This window comes from Choloepus didactylus, chromosome 8 (assembly GCF_015220235.1).
Source record: "Choloepus didactylus isolate mChoDid1 chromosome 8, mChoDid1.pri, whole genome shotgun sequence".
NCBI classification, from domain to species: domain Eukaryota; kingdom Metazoa; phylum Chordata; class Mammalia; order Pilosa; family Megalonychidae; genus Choloepus; species Choloepus didactylus.
This window is the reverse complement of record NC_051314.1, coordinates 123,118,085-123,140,090: the sequence shown is the minus strand read 5'-3', so window position 1 is coordinate 123,140,090 and position 22,006 is coordinate 123,118,085. Positions and strand designations below refer to the sequence as shown.

The 22,006-nt window shown below is 33.4% G+C and overlaps 2 protein-coding genes across 5 annotated transcripts in view; one reads left to right on the top strand and one right to left on the bottom strand.

Annotated features, from left to right (window-relative positions):
• The first annotated feature begins 951 nt into the window (after positions 1-951).
• Positions 952-19,833, top strand: KLRF1 (killer cell lectin like receptor F1). 3 transcript variants are annotated; one of them, XM_037847015.1, is made up of 6 exons: positions 952-1,243; positions 4,930-5,019; positions 5,952-6,098; positions 11,067-11,206; positions 11,566-11,678; positions 18,269-19,833. In XM_037847015.1, exons 1-6 carry the CDS (start codon positions 1,159-1,161, stop codon positions 18,273-18,275), a joined length of 582 nt encoding a protein of 193 aa, XP_037702943.1. In that variant the 5' UTR covers positions 952-1,158; the 3' UTR covers positions 18,276-19,833. The 3 variants fall into 3 exon arrangements, with proteins under 3 accessions (XP_037702943.1, XP_037702942.1, XP_037702941.1); XM_037847013.1 differs by lacking the exon at positions 18,269-19,833 and adding an exon at positions 12,032-14,028 and having other exon boundaries at positions 1,006-1,243; XM_037847014.1 differs by lacking the exons at positions 4,930-5,019; positions 18,269-19,833 and adding an exon at positions 12,032-14,028 and having other exon boundaries at positions 1,005-1,243.
• The window catches only part of CLEC2B (C-type lectin domain family 2 member B), a 24,590-nt gene continuing 20,112 nt past the window's right edge, over positions 17,529-22,006 (bottom strand). For both annotated transcript variants that reach the window (XM_037847018.1, XM_037847016.1), the window contains one exon: positions 17,529-19,317. In XM_037847018.1, coding sequence (XP_037702946.1) covers positions 19,200-19,317 — 118 coding nt within the window. In that variant the 3' untranslated portion in view covers positions 17,529-19,199. The remainder of the gene's footprint in view (positions 19,318-22,006) is intronic.

Here is a 22,006-nt window from a genome sequence, read left to right as displayed (position 1 = left end):
ACAACTTTGCCCTCTGGCTTCCACATTCCTTTGGCCAGTTGGTGCTTGGCAGGGGATGGAAGGCATGAGGAGATGCGATAGGGCCCTTGGCCCCTCTCTGTGAGGCCAGCACTGGCTGTGCTCCTCTCACGACTGCCTGCTCTTTCTGGCTTTCTTTCCTTCAGGATTCTGCCACATCATTGAAGTCTTTGGGGCAATAGCTAAAGGCTTTGAGTTCTCTTTCTAGATTTTCTAGTTACCAGAGATTCAGGATTTCATTGCCAAAATTTTAAACTATTTTTTTTCAATTAATCAGAACAATGTTTTCAGAATTGCATTTCTCTTTAGTCGGGGCATAAGGGAAAGTTTTGAGATAATGGAAAAGTTCTAAAACTGAATCGTGAGGTTGCACAGCTATATCATAGAATTGTATACTTACATTGGCTGAATTTTATATTATGCAAATTATAATGCAATAAATCTGAGAAAAAGAAATAAAGCTCAACTTTTTTTGCCCTGCCTCCTGGATACCACACAGAAAAGGTAGCTGGAAACTATAGTTTCTTTCCTCAAAATTCAACCTTGAAGTTTGATTTTTTTTTTTTCTGTATTGGTGATAAGTCTATAGAATGCCAAAAATTGCCAGTACTTTTTTCCTTCAAATTATATTATTATTTAGTATGATTTATAATCAAAGTTGTTTCAGGATCAGGAAATAATTTAACTGTTAGGCAACTGTAAATTAATATAGCAAATCAAATATGAATATATTGGGGACTGTAATTCAAAATTCACATAAATACTTAGGCTGAGCTACAAGGCAGTTATATGTCATTTACTTCAACCCTTTTGAGATTCAATTTTTTTTTCCTGGGCCTTCAGGGCTATATCTGGCGAAAATTTTAAAGACACCAAATATCTTAAATTTAATATACGGTAGATAATTGAGAAGTTATGTGTTATCTAGGCCATGGGAAATGAACTTTAAGACAACTAAACAAAACATTTCCTCTGAGGTTTTCACCAATAGATCAAACTGTGAACCTTTGCATGTACCCTAAGAGGACAATTTGAAGACAATCTCTGCTAAGCAACACTTTTATCCATCATTCCTGATTACATATCATACTTACAAAACCAAAATATACCATATAGACACACATACTCACATATGCGAAGATGCAAGATGAAGAAAGATACATGACATTGAACATACAATCAAAAAGAAGGAATTCCATCCAAACATCCCAACTTAAATCTAAAGGTATGGAATTAAGTTTTGTTTTATTTTTCTCCAGTTGGTGTGGACTAGTGTATTAGTGTCCAATTTTCTGTTCTATTCTGTTCTTGGACTATTTCATTATCATGAAGTTCCTCTCTCATTCTCTTTCTGTATCTCTCGCTCTCATATATAAATGTGAGACTAACACTTATTTTTTTAAAATAATATTTTGTCTGATATAATTTTAAGGATATTCTCAGAAAATACACTTTCAATGAAAATTATTTATTTAAAAATTAATATTTCTTACTAGTCATCTACTTCCATATCATTTGTAAAAATATGGCAATTTTAATGCTATTTTTCTAACTCAACTTGTCAAAATCTTTTTTTAAAACATATTCTTTACCAGGTTGCCTCAAAATGAAGTTTGTGCACCACAAACCTACATTTTAATTTAATGGCTCAGACATACCCTCCATATGAGATATTAATCCATCCTGCCACTTTTATGTGATCTGGAAAAAGGAGATAAACAGAAATTAAAAACACAAATAAACAATCACACTTAAAGAGATGATATTTCCTGCACTACTATGAGACTATTCCTTTCTAAATATTTCTTTTCATCTTGCCTCTTGATTTTTATTGATATAGTACTCTTCAGAATATACTTTCCTACTTCTCCACCTACAAAAATCCTACTTTCATTTTGAATCCTTCCTCTAGTATCAGCTACATCATTAAAATTCCATAAGTTACCCCAGAGAAATATTTGTTCTCACCATTGCCATACCTTCCTTTGGTCTTCTATTATAGCACTCATTACACTTCCATTCCTCTTAGAGTTACATGTAGGCCTAATTATAAGAAATTTATTGTTGCTTTCACGTAGATTTTTACAGATTTCCTTGGTTTCTAAGTCTTTCAACACTTCTTGTATACAATTTGCATTGTATTTGGGGAAATAGAGATATTAAAGCTGAAAGACCACAAAAAGTAGAGGCTCCTCGTTGCGAAATTTTTTCTCACTCAGTTCATAGGGGACATTATGAACCCAAAATGTGTTTTGGTGCAAAAAAGGAGCTCAGGAAGCTGAAAAAAATAGATTTACAGCCCTCAGATATTTAAGTAACACATGCTAATATTCATAACTTTCATTCTTCGCTAATCATTAGTAAAGCTTAGGGTAAGATTTATATTTCATGTGAAGATGAAACCCTTGTTTGCAAATGATAATGTTATATTTTTGCTTTGTCCTACTATGTATCTATAGTAGCTTCAGAATTACTATAGGAATATTATTACTAATAATTTAATTAGTTAAAACAGATTAAAATGTTTCTGCAGTTCTTTTGTCCTTATATATATGACACTGAACATGCAGATTAAATTTTTATGTTTTCAAATCACTTGAAATAATTCCTCTCGTTACATTTAAGCCATTAACTCAATACCCAGCTTTGCTTTATATTCTATTTTCAGGATCCTTCTCTCTCTCTCTCTTTCTCTCTGTCTTTGGCTTTATTTTATATATATGTAAAACATTTACATGTTTTTGAAGTCAAACCTATAAAGCAAGGTACTTCCAGAGAAATCCAGCTCCCATAAATCCAGCGTCCACCCTGTTCCCTCTCCTCCCCTTTAGGAAATCATTTCTATTAGTTGTGGGCTTGTTCTTTCACAGATTTCTACTTAAAAATAGATTTAAATATACAGCTATATATGAATGATCATATATGTAGATGTGTGTACATAATTTTCCTCTTTCATTAGAAAAAAATAGGATAGGAAATGATATTTTGCATCTTTTATTACTTAGCAATATAAACTGGATATTACATATATTATAGCAACAAAGTGTTATCCTTTTGTTAGCTGAATATTTCTTCACTATGTGGATGTACCATACTTTATTCAAGTATGCTTCTATTAATGGACATTTGTGATATTTCTGTTATTTTCTATTATAAACAGTGTTGCAATGAACAGCATTTTCATATGTCTTTTCATATTTTCTAATGTGTTAGCAGGAATGATTCTTAGAAGGGGCATTTCTGAATGACAGTATCAAGGCTGACACAGTTTTGCTAGTTTTTTTCCAAATTGCCTTCCATAGGATTATGCCATTTTATATTTCCATCTTTTCCAGTGTTTACTAGGCAATTCTTATTTGTTCGTCCTTCCAAGTAACTTTATAATAAATGTTGCAGGCTCATACGTCACAAGGGAAGAAACAGACACACACAAACAAACAAAAAAAAAAACAGAAAAAATTGATAGTAGTTTTACCGTACCCTAAATTACTCCCTAACTTCATTAATTAATTTATGGAGAATTTATATCTTTTTGATGCTTACTTAGCCTTCTTATCCAAGAACATATCTGTATTATTTCCATATTTCCATTACTTCAAGTCCACAGTTGTGTTTTTCAGGTTTTTTTTTTTTTTTTTTCAGTTTTCCTCACATAAGTTTGAGGTACTTCTAATTAAGTTTTAGTTGTTTTTTTTTTTAACTTTTAAAAATGTTTGCTATCCATAAACACTGCTTTCCCTTCATTTATATTATCTAAGTGGCTATTGGACAGATGAAGACAATTATTTTAGTATTTTAATTTTATACCTGCATCTACTAAGTAATTTTATTATTTAAAGGTTTATGGTAATATTCCCTTTTTTTCTTTCCAAATATATAAGCATGATGTCTACAAATAATTGTAACTCTTATTTTATAATGCTTTTACCTTTAATTGGATTATCTTATCTGATTGCATTGCATAACACCTCCCACATTATATTAAATATTAATGGAAATTTGGGATAGCTTTTCTTTTTCCCGATTTCTGTGGAAAAATTCCAGTGTTTCTCAGAGTTAGGGGAAGTGATTTCTTATTATTATGATACATTTGCATAAATTAGTTTTGGTAGGGACATAGGATGTTTTGCAAATATAGATGTTCTTTTATTCAGTACAACTAACTACTTATATAATTCTATAAGCCAGTGCCTACCTAATTTAAGTTTGCTTTAATGAGACTGAGAAAGATAAAGTATATACTTGAGCACTGTGATGAGACTGTCTACCTTCTTTCTAATGATATCAGCTTGCTGATTAAATAACATCACTGAGTGAGCACTCTTTTCTTGAACCTGGCAGTGTAGGTATACGAACAATAAAATAGTCCTTTCTCTTAAAGAGTTTGACCTCAAATAAGAAGCTGAAACATTATTATTGCATGAGTTAAGAACAATTTTATGACTTTTTTAGATTAAAATAACAGCACACCCAAAGGCATCTTTAGCTCTGATCTGTATTAAGTCCTTGATAAATGAAACAAATTTGAATGACTTGTGAACCTTACATCAAAACAAATAATTAGAAAGTATATTTCTGTAATTATGTATGTGTGTATCTGTGTGTGGGTGTGTTTGGGGAATTATTACATGTATTGCATTAAAATTCTTGTTTCAATAGGTCAAAATATCAAATATTAGCAATTTTCAAAAATTCAACATAGCATATATCATAGCTTCTGACCACCCAGAGTACTATAATTAGTAAAGAAAAAATGCATTTATTTTCTATTTAATTAGCCTTTTTGCTTTTGGTTGCCTAATACCCTTTGAAATATTAAAAAATTCCAAATAATCCTATTATTGCAGTTATTATTCTTAGAAATATACTTTTCTAAGCTAATTAATATGTTTAATCTTTTGGGTTATTCAGTGACCTTGAGCTGGTATAAAATCTTATTGGCAATATCTGGAACAGTAAATGGTATTCTGGCCTTGACTTTGATCATCCTGATATTGTTAGGTAAGTTAGAGCTTAATAAAATGAAAGTATGAAGACATTTACTTTTCTCCTGTTGTTCTTTTTTTTTCATGTTCATTCATTCATTCACTCATTATTACATTAACAAAGATTTACAAGGAGCTGCTTTACATTAAGTTCCACAGTGATGTATTTAACACTGTATTTAGTCAAATAAGATTTGTATCTTGTCTTCAAGTGGCTTATAATCTACTGGGAGTAAAATGCTGCATAATGTATAAAAATATGATCAATGCTAGAAAACAGATACGTATATAGAGTAAAGAATTTTTATGTTCTCCTATTTTGAAAGTGATGATGACTATGATGTGTGTGTGTGGGGGAGGGTGAATATTTTGAAACCAGATTTCTGGATTTCTTATCTATTTGTGAATAGACAGGATTCTACTTTCTCAAACATTTTATATGTTTTATCTAAGGATGTGTTCAGTTTACTGTTTCTTTTGCCCAACAAATATTTAGCAACTACTATACTCTAAACATTATTTCAAATTCCCCAAATTAAAAAATAAAATATGGTATAATTATGTTGAGTACTCATCTTCTATTGGAAAAACTGGCCCTAACAAATAATCGTGATAGAATGTCCTAAATACAGTACCAGAGGTTTCAACAAAACATTAAGAAAAAGCATTTATGCTTCTTAGAGCAGGAATTTTGCTGCTGTATCACCAGTTCTTAAGACAATGCCTGGCACCAAGTAGACCATCAGCTAATATGTATTTAATAAATGAATCAATCATGTAATATTTGAAACTATTTTCTCTTAATAGGCATGCAAACAAAAACTAAACTTCCTAGTGATCCGTGCTGTTATTTCTGGCCCCAATCAGCAGCAGCATCCCCCATAATTTGTTTCTGAGACATTGTACAGTGAAGATAATTACTCAACCTTAAACAATCCTGTTTTCAAGTTTCTCAGGGAGTGTTGCTAAAATGCCAAAAAGGAAATGCCATCCAGCATGATGAGTTTGGAGACCTGAAAGTGAAGAGTGAAACAAGAGGAAATCTAAGTAATGAGGATGCAGACAACTGTGTTTTAAGAGCTACAGGGCACAGAGGTATCTCTCTGGCTTATGCTGATATTAGTTGTTTGGATTCTCTTAAGTTTGATAAAACCCTATTGAAGAGGTAGATCAAACTATTCAACAAATATTAGGTATACATCTTCTTTGCAACCATAACTTGATTGACATATTTTTCCATCTTTCTTTCTTTTTCTTTTTTCTTTTTTTCCTTCTTTCTTTCTTTCTTTCTTTTTTTTTTTTTTTTTGGCAATGGAGAGAGGAGATATAAAAACTACCCTCAGGGAATTTAAAATCAAGTTGAGACCTATATAGTTATTACCATTATAAGGCAATATATACATAAAATTTTTCCAGTCTCTGTTGAGTTGTTCTTTTCTGAAATAAAAATTTCAAGAGTAGTTATATCAATCAACTTATTCACTATGATTTTGTGATTAGATTTTAAACTGAGAAATTGGTACCATACAGAATTTTGAAAAACACTTCCTTCTAATTTCAATTTTTTAATAGTTTAACATTTTAACATTTAACTCTATGAGCCTTTTGACATATTTTATTTATGATATTAGAGAAAGATACAAATTAATGTATTTTATAATTATTTGGCAAATTATTATTCTGTAGTCCACTAGATTGTGTTACCTCCTTTATCACATAAGATAATTTTATATACTTTATCATATATTTATTATCACTCTCATGTTTTGAATTACCTGTCTGTTTTCACATGTACAAGCCTCAACCTGTTGAAATATTGTAGCATTGCAACATATTTTACTGTCTGACAATCTAAAAGTCTGATTCACCTTTAGCTTGTCATGTGTGTTCAAAGGTAAGGCAGCTTTGGTAGGTAAAACATGGAATCTTACAGACACCATTAAACATTCTTTAAAGTAGTTATAATTACTGTTTATCAAATGGTATGCTATCTCCTCTTATTTTTTTAATTGAGGTGAAAGTCATATAAAAGTAACTGTTTTAAACTGAACAATTGAGTGGCATTTAGTAAATTCACATGTTGTACAAACACCATCTGCATCTTGTTCCAATACATTGTTGGCACTGCAAAAGAAAAACACCATACTCACTAAGCAATTACTCCCCATTCCTACCTCCTGCCCTGTTAATTACCAGTCTGCTTTCTTTCTCTATGAATTTATCTATTCTGCATATTTCCTACAAATGGAATAATATATGTTGCCTTTTGTGCCTGGCTTTTTCACTTAGCATAACATTCATCCAGCTTGAAGTTATTTGTTAATTTCTGTGGCTAATGATATTCCATTATATGGCTATGTCACATTTTGTTTATCCATTCACCAGCTGATGGGCATTTGGGTTGTTTCCGCTTTGGGGCTGCTACGGATAGTGTTGATAGGAAGAGTTGTCTGAAAATTTTTACGTGGACATATGTTTTTATATATACCTAGGAGAGGAGATACTGGGTCACATGGTATTTCTATGTTTAAATCTGTTAGGAACCGTCAAACTGTTTTTCACAGCTTCTGCACCATTTTACATTCCCAGAAGCAAGGTAAGTGGGTTCCTGTCTCTCCACATCCTCTCCAACACTTGAGCATGTGAAGAACTTTCCACTGTGGTTGTGATTTCTATTTCCTTAATGATAATCATTTTGAGCATATTTTCATGTACTTATTGGCCAGTTGCATATATTCTTTGTAGAAATGCCCATTCAAGTCCTTTTGTCATTTTTAATTGGGTTGTCTTTTGTTGCTGATTTTAAGTATTGCTTTTTCTTAAAGATAAACCAAATTCAAAACATTTAGCTATACCGACTAATAATAAGAGAGAGGACTAAAATTATTAAGATCAAGAAAGAAATTGGGGATATTTCTACAAACCTTGAAGAAATAAAGTTTATTAAAAGAGTATACTGTGAACAATTGTATGCCAACAAATTAGATAACTTAGAAGAAATGAGACAAATTCCCAGAAACACACAAACTACCAGAAATGAATCAAGAAGAAATTTAAAAATCTGAACAGATCTATAAAAACTAAAGAGATTGAATCAGAAATCCAAAATCTCTAAATAAAGATAATTCCAGGTTGAGACGGCTTTGCTGATGAATTCTAACAATCATTCAAAATATTAGCACCAACATTTCTCAAACTCTTCCATTAATTAGAAGAGGGAACACTTCCCAAGTCATTCTATAGTCCACCATTTCCCTGCTACAAAAACCAAACAAAGACGTCACAAAAAAGAAAACTACAGACTGATATCCCTCATGAAAATAGATGCAAAAGTCCTCAACAAAATACTAGGCAACTATCCCAGCAGGATATTAACAAAATTCCTACGTCACAAACAAGTGGGATTTATCTGGATATGCAAGGGTGGTTCAACTTATAAAAATAAATAAATGCAATTAAAAGAATTAATAGAATGAAGTAAAAAACACACACTCATCTCAATTGATGCAGAAAAACATTGACAAAATCCAACAAACTTGCATGATAAAATACAAAAAAAAAAAAAAAAAAGAGGCAGGAATAAAAAAGAACTTTATCTGATAAATGTCTGTATGAAAACCCCACATCTAATATCATACTAAATGATGAAACTGAAAGCTTCCTCCCTAAAATCGGGACTAAGATAAGATATTCACTCACACCACATCTGTTCATCATTGTACTGGAATTAGAGCAATTAGACAAGTAAAAGAAATAAAAAGCATCCAAACTGAAAAGAAGGATAAATCTATCTCTATTTGTCAATGGTATAACCTTATATATAGAAAACCCTGAAGAATCCATATAAAAACTATTAAAGCTAAAAAAGGAGTTCTTCAATGTGGCAAGATGTATGATTAACATAGGCAAGTCATTTGTATTTCTGAACACTAGAAATGAACCATACAGAAATAAAATAAACTTTCTGAAATGGATAAGCTGATCCTAAAATGCACATGTAATTGCAAGGGATCCCAAATAGCTGAAAAAATCTTGAAAAAGAAAAACAAATTTAGAGATCTCACACTTTTTGATCTCAAAATGAAACTACAAAACAACAGTAATCAAAACAATGTAGTATTCACATATGAATAGAAATATAGACCAATAGAATAGATTTGAGTGTCAGAAATAAACCCATGCATCTATGGCCAAATAATCAATTTTCAGTGAGAGTTCTAAGACCATTCAATGGGGAAAGAATAGTCTTTTCAACAAATGATATTGGGACAACTGCATATCCACATGCAAAACAAAGAATTTGGACCTCTATCTCATACCATATACAAAAGATAATTCAAAACGGGTCAAATACCTACCTATAAGAGCTAAACTATAAAACTCTTCCAAGGAAATATAGGTGTAAATATTCATGATCTTAGATTAGGTAACAGTTCCTTAAATGCAACATGAAAAGCACAAGCAACAAACTGTAAAACAGATAAATTGGACTTCATGAAACATAAACATTTTTGTGCATCACAGGACACCACCAAGAATGAAAAGATAGCAAACCAAATGGATTTGTTAATTAGATATTTATATCTAATAAGGGTCTAGGATGCAGAATATATAAAGAACTCTTACCACTCAATAACAAAAAGACAAACCACCAGGAAAAAAAAATGGGCAAAGGACCTGAACAGATATTTATCCAAAAAAAAATGCAAATAGTCAATAAATAAATGAAAAGATGCTCAACAAATTAGTTAGGGAAATGGCAATCAAAACTACACTGGGATACCACTTCACTCCCTTTAGGAAGGCTATGATCAAACAAAGCAAAAATGAAAAGTGTTGGAGAGGATATGGAGAAATCAAGACCCACAAATATCGTGGGTGGGAATGTAAAATGGTGCATACCTGTGAAAAACAGTATGGGCAGTTCTACAAAAGTTAAATATAGAAATTTCACATGACCCAGAAATTCCACTAGTAGGTTTATACCCAAGGGGATAGAATACATGTCCATGCAAAAATTTTCACACAAATGTTCATAGCAGCTTTATTCATAACAGTTCCAAAGTGGAAACAACTCAGATGTTCAGCTGTTGAATGGATAAACAAAATGTGGCATATCCACACAGTGGAGTATTATTCAGCCATAGAAACTGATGAATAACTACTGATACATATTACCAGCTGAATTAACGTTGAAAACAGTATGCTGAGTGAAAAAGCCAGACACAAAAGCCAGTTATTATATGATTTCATTTATATAAAATATAAAGAATAGGTAAATTCATAGAGACACAAAGCAGGTTTGAGGCACCAGAGTGGAGGGAACAGGGAATATGTTGAATATCTGTTTAATGGGTATGATATTTATTTTGGGGATGATGAAAATATTCTGAAATTAGATAATGATGATGGTTGCACCACGTTGTAGATTTTACACTTAAAAATGGTTAAAATGATGAAATTTTTATATGAATTTCACCTTGATTAAAAAGAAAGAAGAGGTTGGAATGCTGCAAAGTAAAATGGAGAATAGAGTATTTATATCAACTTGCACATATATTTATTATGCCAAAAGACTCAAGTATTTTCAATTTGAGAAGACCTAAATTTAACTATAATTTAAGAAAAGCATTGGACTTGGTGTTGTTGCAATTATAAAGAGGTTAACAGAACCTGTTATTAATCTCAGTGTTTGTTATATTAAGGGCAAAAAGGGATACAGCTCCAAAACAATAATCAGAGAGATTCTTAAAATTTTTATGGATAACTTCTAAGTAGTATAGATACCTAACCTCTCAAATAACATGATCATAATAAATAGCCTAATTGGTTCATGTAATTTTAGTCAACATATCAGATCATGGTGTGAAAAAAATCCCTTTTGTCTGGATATTGCTCCCAAGCATTACCATTTGTATTTTGAGCACCTTATATATCTGAGCATTTTCTTATGGGTGATTTTTATCATAGCTCCACCCTTATTCAGAAGAATTATTCTCATTGCTGATTTTCAGCAAGGCAAATGTGATTTAATTTATCTTTGTTCTTTCCATTTCTTTATAGGACTGTGCCCATCCGAATGGCTCAGATATCAAGAAAAGTGTTACTGGTTCTCTAGTGAATTGAAAAGTTGGAGTGCTAGTTATGAGTATTGTTTGGGAAGACAATCTCATCTACTAATCATTCAGGACCAACTTGAAATGGTAGGTGGTTTCGTATCATGGTTAGGGCATTAGCCTCTTTATTGTTAAAAACTGCTTTCCTTTCATCCAACCCTTACATTAAATTGCCATTTATCTTGATTTCTGAATTTTTAGCATTTTCTTGAATTTTGTGCTGGACGTTGAGTGCCTCTCTTGACATGGCTAGTCTTGGCCCCGAATAGCCTCTATTCAATTTACAAGTATTGTATATATTTTTGTTTGTTTTGTTTCTAAATAAGATATTAGTATAAGAGTCCCAATGCAGAGTGCTAATTTTCCAATAAAATTCCAAAATATTAGTTAACATGCCCAAATTAAAGTACTCTCCTCATTTATCTACTTATCACCTATGTTTTAAGGCTTTTATACAGGAAAACCTAAGACAATCAAATTATGTATGGATTGGACTTAACTTCACCTCCTCGAAGAGGACATGGACCTGGGTGAATGGTTCACCATTAGATCCAAGGCTGTAAGTCTTTCTAAACAACAATCTGTTTTGATTATTTATATAGTGTAAGATTTGTCTTATAAAACATCTCTAAGTTCACCACTTTTAATTGTGCAATATTTCTTGGTACCATCACACTCAAACGGATGAAAAGTGACTTAAAGTTCACCGTATTAATGATGGTTTGCTTGTCTTTTTGCTATTGAGCTGAAGGGGTTCTTCTTCATATTAAACCCATATCAGATAAATGGTTTCCAAATATTTTCTCCCATTTTGTTGGTAGTTTTTATTTTTTAAGGGAAGGTATTAGCTAGTAATACAAATGTATATCTTCAGCAACAGTGATTAGTATATACTTATCCTTTCTCATGCAGATTCTTCATAAAGGGACCAGACAAAGAAAATAGTTGTGCTGCCACCAAGGAAAACAAAATTTACTCTGAATCCTGCAGCAGTGTTTTCAAATGGATTTGCCAATATTAGCATTTTTTTAACTTACAGTGGAATAATCAACAAAGTTTTGGACCTATCGGGTTCTAACATTAATCTTTCAGGAGTAAGAGTTTAAAAATTCAATTAAACACCAAAATCTCTACTCCTTCCCTCATCTATATTGGTCCAGAGTAATACATTTTAACAATCTAATCTAAAGCCTTTCAATTTTTTATGTGATAATTTAATCCAGAGTGAGCTCTTATATTTATATCCAAGATTTTATTCATTGTTAATTTTACAACAAATGTGATCAATTTATGTCTCTTTTTCTGTATCTTGTTTTTTTACTCTTAACAATGTCTTATGTAAATTCTTATGGTTCTAAGAGTTGCATTACAGTGCAGATTTATACATTTTTCACCTTTCTTCCTGAAAAATAACTATTTCCAGGTTTTTTACTACTGTAAATTGCACTGCAGTGAACACTTGGAATATATTTTAATAGGTAACAGTGCTTTTATTTCTATGATATAAAACATAAAAAATGGATGTTGGGAAAAAGTGTTAAATATATTGTTTTTTGGTTTTGGATTTTATCCAAATTTTATGTTTCCCTTTTTTTTTTCTATTTAGAAGCTATCACAAATTGATAAGATGATTGCAGGTACAGAATAATGAACTCGCTTTTTTTATTTTTGAGAAATTAGTTGCCAACTTGATGCACCATCACCCTTTGATGCCTTAGTGTGTATTTCCTACAAACAAATGTCATCTCCTACATAACCACAATACACTGATGAAAATTAGGAAAATAGCATCAACACAGTATTACCATCTAATTCTCCGACTCCCGTCAAGGTTTGCCAACTTAGTACTAATGTTCTTTGAAGTACAAGCATCCAGTTTGGAATCAATTTCTGCATTTAGTCACTCAGCCTTCCTTGACCTTGACATACATGACCTTGACATTTTGGAATACTACAGGCCAGTTATTTTGTGAAATGCACCTCTAATTGAATTTGTCTGATTTTTCTTTCTCATGCTTACATTCAAGTTATTCCTCTTTGGCAGCAATAGCCTAGAAGGGATCCAGTGATATTTTGTCCTTCTCACTGCATCATTTCAAGTGGCACACAGTGTTATTTGTTCCAGTATCGATGAACTTGATATTGTATTCACTTTGGTCACTGGATTAACGGAATGCATGCTAGACTTCTCCACTGTAAAGTTACTCTTTTTCACTTATAACTAACTAGTATTTTGTGGGAAGTTACTTTCAAATTCTGTAAATATCCCATGCATCATCAAAATTTCAATTTATTCATTTTTTGAATTTATATCTTTATGGACTCCCAGTTCACACTTTGTTCAGCAAGTTATAATCTCTTATTTTGAAGCTCAAATTGTTCCAAATTTGGTTATGAGGTCAATTCAAAGGGACATCTGTGTTCCTGATTTCCTATAAACCCTTTGCTGATTTGTAACAAAAAAAAAAATGGTTATTCTCTCAGCAGAGTACCAGTAGCCATTCTTGCCAATATATGAACCAGACTTTATGTCTAGTCTGATACATAAAAACAAAGATAATTAATCAGAAAATATAAAAATATAACTATTTCTTTTTCCAAATAATTTGCTTCTTTTATCTTAGTAAATTGTATTTTCTGAATCCCCTCTAGAGTTCAAGCTCCATGAGCATAGGGATTTTTACCTGTTCATCATTGTGTTGGTTGAATGTACTGTGATAGATGCTATGAAGAACAATTGTGTGGTCCTTGTGGGAATGTAAGGTAGGGGGATCTGACTTGATCACTGAATTCAGGCAACACTTCCATAAATATGTAACAAATGAATTGAGAGCTGAAGTGAGTAGAAATACATCAGAGAAGTAAAAAAAAAAAAAAAAAAAAAATTCTATGAAGTCCCAAATTAAAAGTACAATGGGAATAAATAAACTTTTGGATCTAATGAGTATGCTGTGCTTACAAAAATGAAAATACAAAGAAGGCTAGTGTTGCCAGAGGTCATGAAAGGAGAGGTTGGGTGTGAAACATGGCTGGAAAATTTTCATTACAACAGGAATTGAAAGTAAGTAAAAGGCTTCAAGAAACATAGTAACCTGATCACTTTTGAGTTTTGGAAACAGGGAATAGATATTTGGATACATGGATTCTCCAGTTTGGATACTTGGAGTCCATTTATGTGGCTATTTCCATAGTCCAGGCAGGATATGATGGAATAGTATGGAAGTCTTAGAGATAAAGAGAAATAAATTGATTAGAGAAATATAAACATTAGTCAACTGATTAAAATGGTAGATAAGGAAGAAGGCAATGTCATGGATAGCAACAGGCTTCTGTTTCCATTCAGCTGGTTGGGAGGGTGGTTTACTGATGAGGACCACATTTGGGGGGAAAGTTGTAAACTAACTTTTAGACACATTCAGATTAAGATAAGTTGAGACATTAAAGTGGAGATATCACATAGGCAGTTAGATAAAGAGTCTGCAACTCAGAGAAAGTTTCATAGTTAAATATGTAGAGTTGGGAAATATTGGAGTAGGTAATGACCACAAATATATAAAAGAGATTACACAGGGAGGATTACAAAGGGAAAAGAGGACCCAAAATTATAGGAAGGTTAACGTAAATGGCAGAGACTTAGAGGATGTATGTAAATAAGAATAAACAGTCAATGAGTAAGGAGGAATATCAGGGAAATGTGGTGGTACAGAATTCTTGGAAGACAGTATAACAGAAGAAGAAAATAGAAAAGAAGTGCTAAATGCTGCTTGAGAGGTAATGCACGATGGGAACTGAAGCAGTTCCACTGGATACAGAAACACAGGCTAGGATGACTTGGGGAGAGATGTTGGGGGCAGTTTTGTGGAGCAATAGATGAAGCCAAATGGACTGGATAACAGAGTGATGGGAGGATATATTTTCTTTAATTTGAAGAAAGGCTCTGAAACAAGAAAGGGACATTCCAGCTCTGGTTTGCAAATGAGAAAGATGGGACACAGAAATGAAAATAAGTGAATCTTGATAAGACAAGAAGAGGAATCAAAATTACACATTTTGTTAAATCTATATGTGACAAATAGATTACAAAAAATTACTACTACCATCATAGTTTTCCATATTAAACATGCATAAAATAACTATTTAATGGACTGAACAAAATTCTCATTTATTCTCTATTACAAGAACCTGTGTAGTTATTGGTAAGTATTTGATCTCATGCAGGCTTGTCCCTAGGTCCGAGAGGTCCTAGGCAAATATTTTCCATGGGACTCTGGGTTTACAAACAATCTGATTAAAATGTGTTACAGAATTCGTGGGCCCATGAGAGGTATCATAACAGAGAAGAGTGATATGTATTTCTTTATTGTCTGGTCAGTGTGCTTGAAGATTCTTGACTGTGTCTAGACATCATTTATCCTTTTTCAGATCCAGGAGCCATCCCTGCCTGCTCTTTATTGTCAAATGTGTCTTTCCTTGCTAGGTTCATTTCTCACACCATGAGAAAAAATGTGCAGTGGTGTTATTACTCCAAGTGCCATGGCTCTTTGGAACCAGTTTGCATGGAAACAGTATAGATCTTCTTGTCTGTGCAGTTCCTTGATGCCATTTACCTCACATCATTACATCATCCCCTCCAGGCTTACTGACTTCCAGTGACTCTCTTGGAAGTCATTGCTACACTTCATTGACGACAACCACAAATGCCAGTCTAATCTAAAATATACAGAAAACGTGAATAATTCATTTTCTGGACATGTTAAATTAGCCAATCAAAATTTTGTAGCATAAATGTAAAGCAACACATCTTCCAACCATATCCTCTCTTAGACTCTCTCAACTATAATCCTTACCCTCATGGGGAAAATTTTAGGAAAATCACACTCAAAAATTTAGATGTAAGGATATAAAAATTTTTATCAACATTATTTGACCAATCTGAATTTTGCTTAAGAATGCAAAGTTGTTTAACATCAGAACATGTATAAATGCCACTTGCCACATTAAGAGATTAAGGAAGAGAAAACATAAGAAATCTAAATAGATGTGGTAATCAAACACATTGGAGAAAATTCAAAATATGTACCTACAAAAACTCTCTTAGCGGGAGTGAATCTCCCTAGCAACATGGAATATGACTCCTGGAGAGGAATGTAGACCCGGCATCGTGGGATGGGGAACATCTTCTTGACCAAAAGGGGGATGTGAAAGGAAATGAAATAAGCTTCAGTGGCAGAGAGATTCCGGAACGAGCCGAGAGGTCACTCTGGTGGGCACTCTTACGCACACTTTAGACAACCCTTTTTAGGTTCTTAAGAATTGGGGCAGCTGGTGGTGGATACCTGAAACTATCAAACTACAACCCAGAACCCATGAATCTTGAAGAAAATTGTATAAAAATTTAGCTTATGAGGGGTGACAATGGGATTGGGAAAGCCATAAGGACCACACTCCACTTTGTCTAGTTTATGGATGGATGAGTAGAAAAATAGGGGAAGGAAACAAACAAACAGACAGACAAAGGCACCCAGTGTTCTTTTTTACTTTAATTGCTCTTTTTCACTTTAATTATTATTATTGTTATTTTTGTGTGTGTGGTAATGAAGATGTCAGGGATTGATTTTGGTGATGAATGTACAACTATGTAATGGTACCATGAACAATTGAATGTACGATTTGTTTTGTTTGTGTGGTATGTGAATATATCTCAATAAAATGAATATTAAAAAAAGGAAAAAGAAGATATTTCCCCAAAAAAACACACACACAAAAAAAAAACAAACAAAAAAACAAAGAAATAGAAGACCTCAAGAAAGCAATCACAAGCAAAGAGATTAAATCAGTCATCAAAAAAAAAAAAAAAAAAAAAATCCCAGGAAAGAAAAGTCCAGGACCAGATGGCTTCAATTTTGAATTCTACCAAGAATTCAAGAATGAATTAGTACCAGTTCTGCTCAAATACTTCAAAAGAATTGAAGAGGGAAAGCTACCTAACTCGTTCTATGAAGGCAACATCATGCTGATAGGAAAGCCAGACAAAGATACTGTAAGAAAAGGAAACAAAAGACCAATCTCTTTTTTAATGCATTTTTATTAACTTTAACATATATACATAATAGTGATAACTTTCAAAATATGATTTAGCAAGTAGAGACAAATTTCAAAGAATGTCACGTGTCACATTTCCACAACTTCAGCTATTTCCATCCATACAGAAAAGTGTTAACATTCAATGTACAGCTCAACAAGCAGTTATAAAGGTTATTTCAAAAATTGTTATGGGTTATATTTCCACAGTTTCAGTTCTTTCTTTATTGTGAAATATAAGGTATATACAGAAAATGAAGACTTTCAAAGCACAATTCAACAAGTAGCTGTAGACTAATTTCAAAGAATGTTATAGGTTACAGTTCTACCATGTCATTTACCTCCTTCCAGCTATTGCATCACCTCAACACCTAAATTGTATATATATTTATATAAATTTTCAATATTCATTGAAAAAAAAAACTTTCTTAGCAAATAGGAATAAAAAGAAACTGCCCTAAGCTAAAAAAGAGTATATACCAGAAAAAAAAATATAGATGAAACAATGTCAAAATAGTAGTAGTATTCTCTATAGAATCTGAAACAATTTAAGAATTTTCACTAGCAATATTGCTCTGACAGTCCTGTCCATTTTAATTAGATAAGAAAGAAGTGAAAATTATAATTCAGGAATAAATAAAACTTATTCTTAGATGCTACATTTTATAACATTAAAAATAGTATACAAACTGTAAGAAAGTTTTCGGGATGGCAGTTGAACAGAAGAATATACAAAACAGTTACATTTCTATATAGGAACACCTATTTTAAAAGGTAATAAGATGACAATTTCAATAGAGATAACAGATATATAGGGATAAATATAATAAATAATATATATTAACCATGGAATTTTTTAATTTAATAAAACCCAAATAAATAAAAGATAATCAAAATACATAAATAAAACATTATTGACGTGGACTGAATTATTTACCCTAATTTAGATGTGTTCTTGGTCTTAATTTCCTTTCCTGTGAGTGTGAGCCCATTGTAAATAGGATCTCTTTTATATGTTACTTTGGTTAAGGTGTGGCCCAAATGAATGAATGTTTTGTTTTAATCCAGATTATAAGAAGAAGAATTCCAGATACAGAGAGAAAGCCACAGAGAGGAGCCAGAAGCCGGAAGTCAGCAAAAACATGGAAGAGAAAGTAGAGGACCTCGCCGTGTGATGGAAAAGCCAAGGAACCAATCAAGGATTGCCAGCCAGCCAGAGGAGGAGGAGGAGGCAAGTCTTCCAGCCACTGAAACTGAGATACAATAAATTCCCAGTGTTTAAGCTATAAATACCCATTGTGTGGAATCCATAATAGCAGCCTGGAAACTCAGACAAGTATAGTGATAACTATCCCAAAATTGACCTATAGATTCAGTGAAATTACAAGATTCTTCTAAAATTGATATAGTAGAGCAAACAGGATTTACCATGTTGCTGACAGGGCGACGCAGAAATGAAACACAGATACAAAGTTAAGATTTAAGGGAGCAGGGGACCCACAGCATGGTGTGACAAGTGGGTGCCAGTATATCCATGCCCTGGCTATTTATTTGTTTTAGTACAAGGGAGCTTATGGTACGTGTCTTGTGACACATACACTCCATCAGATGCCTCTGTTTACATCTTGTCACATATCAGAAGGAACAATCTGGATACAAGGTACAGAACAATAGTGAAACACGGTCGTCATGCCCCAAGACACATGTCTTTGTGAGGCATGCCTGCACAGCGTTCCATGCAGGCTTGTGGCTTAGCATTCCAAGCCACCACCCCAGACATGGGTTAAGAAACATGGAAGACTCGGTTTCCCACATTACCAAGCCATGCAAGAAGCACAAACCTAATTTGAGGAACATTTTTTAACAATTATAAAGATAATTATCAGATTATAATATTAAAACAGTATAGTTTTGAAAGTAAGTTATACAGAGGGGGATAAAAGAAGGTTGAGGTATAGGCACCATCTTATCCATAGCTGTAAATCCATCATCAGAAACATCAGCCTAAATAGTGCATAGTTTTCCTACAAATCCATTTTCTTTCTGTGTAGCATCTAGCTGAAGCCACGCCACCATCATTGAGGTAAGCACATTCTTCATTTCCACTCACATTAAACCTACAATAAAGGGATTAGACATTATGTCCTAGGAGTCCTGTAATTTCTCCATGATCTAATGACATCTTTCAAAAAAATCTTATTTGTTCATAGTTTTGAAAGGGTGTGCTATGATACAGTCCTCTCTTGCTAGCATTAAGATACCAAGTTGTACCAAAAGAAATTCTCTTCCAAGAATATGTATTTGTTACATTGACATTAAGTTAGTTAGATGTGATCTGTGGAGCTACCAGTTTATGTAAACCAGTGATGCTCAACTGGGGTGATTTTGCCCTTCCCCTTCCCCCAGGGGGCACAATAAATATCTGGAGACATTTCTGATTGTCATGACTCAGGATGGGAGGTGCTACTATTATCTACTGGGTAGAAGTCAACAAAGAATTGTTTGGTTCAAAATGTAAGTTGTGTTGCTGTTGAGAAATTCTAATAAAAACTAAGTGGCTGACACCAGTCAAGAATTATAGGCTAACAGGTGCCACCTGCTGGGCAGAAAAGCACAGTGACCACAGGCATCAGAGAGTGTACCAATTTTCTAAGACACACACTCAGGGAAACCGGATACTGAATATTTCTTCCTTCTGGGACCTTAGCCCATTCTGGTCTGGGGAGGCCTGATTGGGGTAACCAAGGAAACCATGCCTGGACAACAGAAAACTACAACCTACTCCAAGAAAAATGAGGTTATGGCCCAGTCAGGGAAACAAACTTGCACTTCAACTGTGATGCAGGAATTGAAACAACTAATAATAAGTGAATTCAAAAAGTTTAGGGAAGATATGGCAAAAGAGATGAACCTTATAATGAAAACACAGGACATACATAAGGTAGAAATTGGAAGTTCAAAAAACCAACTGGCGGAATCTATGGAAATGAAAGGCACAACACAAGAGATGAAAGACACACTGGAAATATACAACAGCAGATCTCAAGAGGCAGAAGAAAATACTCAGGAACTGGAGAACAAGACACCTGAAAGCCTACACACAAAAGAACAGATAGAGAAAATAATGGAAAAATATGAGCAACGTCTTCAGGAACTTAAAGACAAAACGAAAAGCAAGAATTTATGTGTCACTGGTGTCCCAGAAGGAGAAGAGAAGGGAAAAGGGGCAGAAGCAATAATAGAGGAAATAATCAATGAAAATTTCCCATCTATTGTGAAAGACATAAAATTACGGATCCAAGAAGCGCAGCATAACCCGAACAGAATAGATCTGAATAGGCCTACGCCAAGACACTTAATAATCAAATTATCAAACATCAAAGGTAAAGAGAGAATCCTGAAAGCAGCAAGAGAGAAACGATCTATCACATACAAAGGAAGCTTGGTAAGACTACATGTGGATTTCTCAATAGAAACCATGGAGGCAAGAAGGAAGTGGGGTGATATATTTAAGATTCTGAAAGAGAAAAACCACCAACTAAGAATCCTATATCCGGCAAAACTATCCTTCAGATATGAGGGAAAGCTTAAAACATTCTCTGACAAACAGACAATGACCGAGTTTGTGAACAAGAAACCTGCTCTACAGGAAACACTAAAGGAAGCACTGCAGACAGAAAGGAAAAGGCAGGAGTGAAAGGTTTGGAACACAATGTTGGGAGATAGTAGCACAGCAGTGTAAGTGCACTGAACAAAGATGACTGTGAATATGGTTGAAAGAGGAAGGCTGGAATCATGTGGGACACCAGAACAAAAGACGAATGATAAACACTGGGACTGTGTAATTCAGGGAAACCTAGGATGCTCAATGATTGTAATAAAAGTTACAAATGTTTTTACATGAGGTAGAATAAATGAATGTCAACATTGCAAGGCGTTAAAAATAGGGTGGGATTGAGGGGAAAATACAATCAATGCAACCTAGAGGCTAGAATTAACAGAAACATTGTATTATGCTTCCTTCAATGTAACAAAAGCAATATAACAAAGCTAAATGCATATGAGGGGGTGGGGAATAGGGGAAGGGTATGGGACTCTAGGCATTGGTGATGTCTGACTCTTTGTTCTACTTTAGGTTAATGCTCTCTTTCCCTTTGTCACCTTCTAGCTGTCAAGTTTTTTGTTTGTTTGTTTGTTTTTCTCTCTTTCTCTTGCTTTTTCTTTTGCCTCTCTGCCTTCTTTGACTCTACCTCCATCTTTGTGGAAGAAATGTCCTTATATAGAGAGTGGCAAAATGCTAATACATAAATACGTGACTATACAAACTAAACGATTGTTTACTTAGGACGGAATGTATGGTGTGTGAACAAAACCATCTTAAAAGAAATGGGTTGATGAAGAAACCTTGAGGGCACTATATCGAGTGAAATAAGACAGACACATAAAGGCAAATATTGCAGGGTCTCACTGATATGAACTAATTATAATATGTAAACTCATAGACATGAAATATAAGTTACCAGTATAAAGAATGAGGCTAAAGAATGGGGAGCGGTTGCTTATTATGAGCAGAATGTTCAACTAGGGTGAACTTAAATATTTGGAAATGGACAGGGGTGATGGTAGCGTGTTGTGAAAATAACTAACAGTGCTGAAAGGTGTGTGAAGGTGGTGGAAAGGGTAAGATCAGAGTCACATAGGTCACCAGAAGGGCAGTTGGATGTTAAAAGATGGGAATATATGAAACAGTGAATCTTGTGGTGGACAATGTCTGTGATTAACTATACAAATATTAGAAATCTCTCT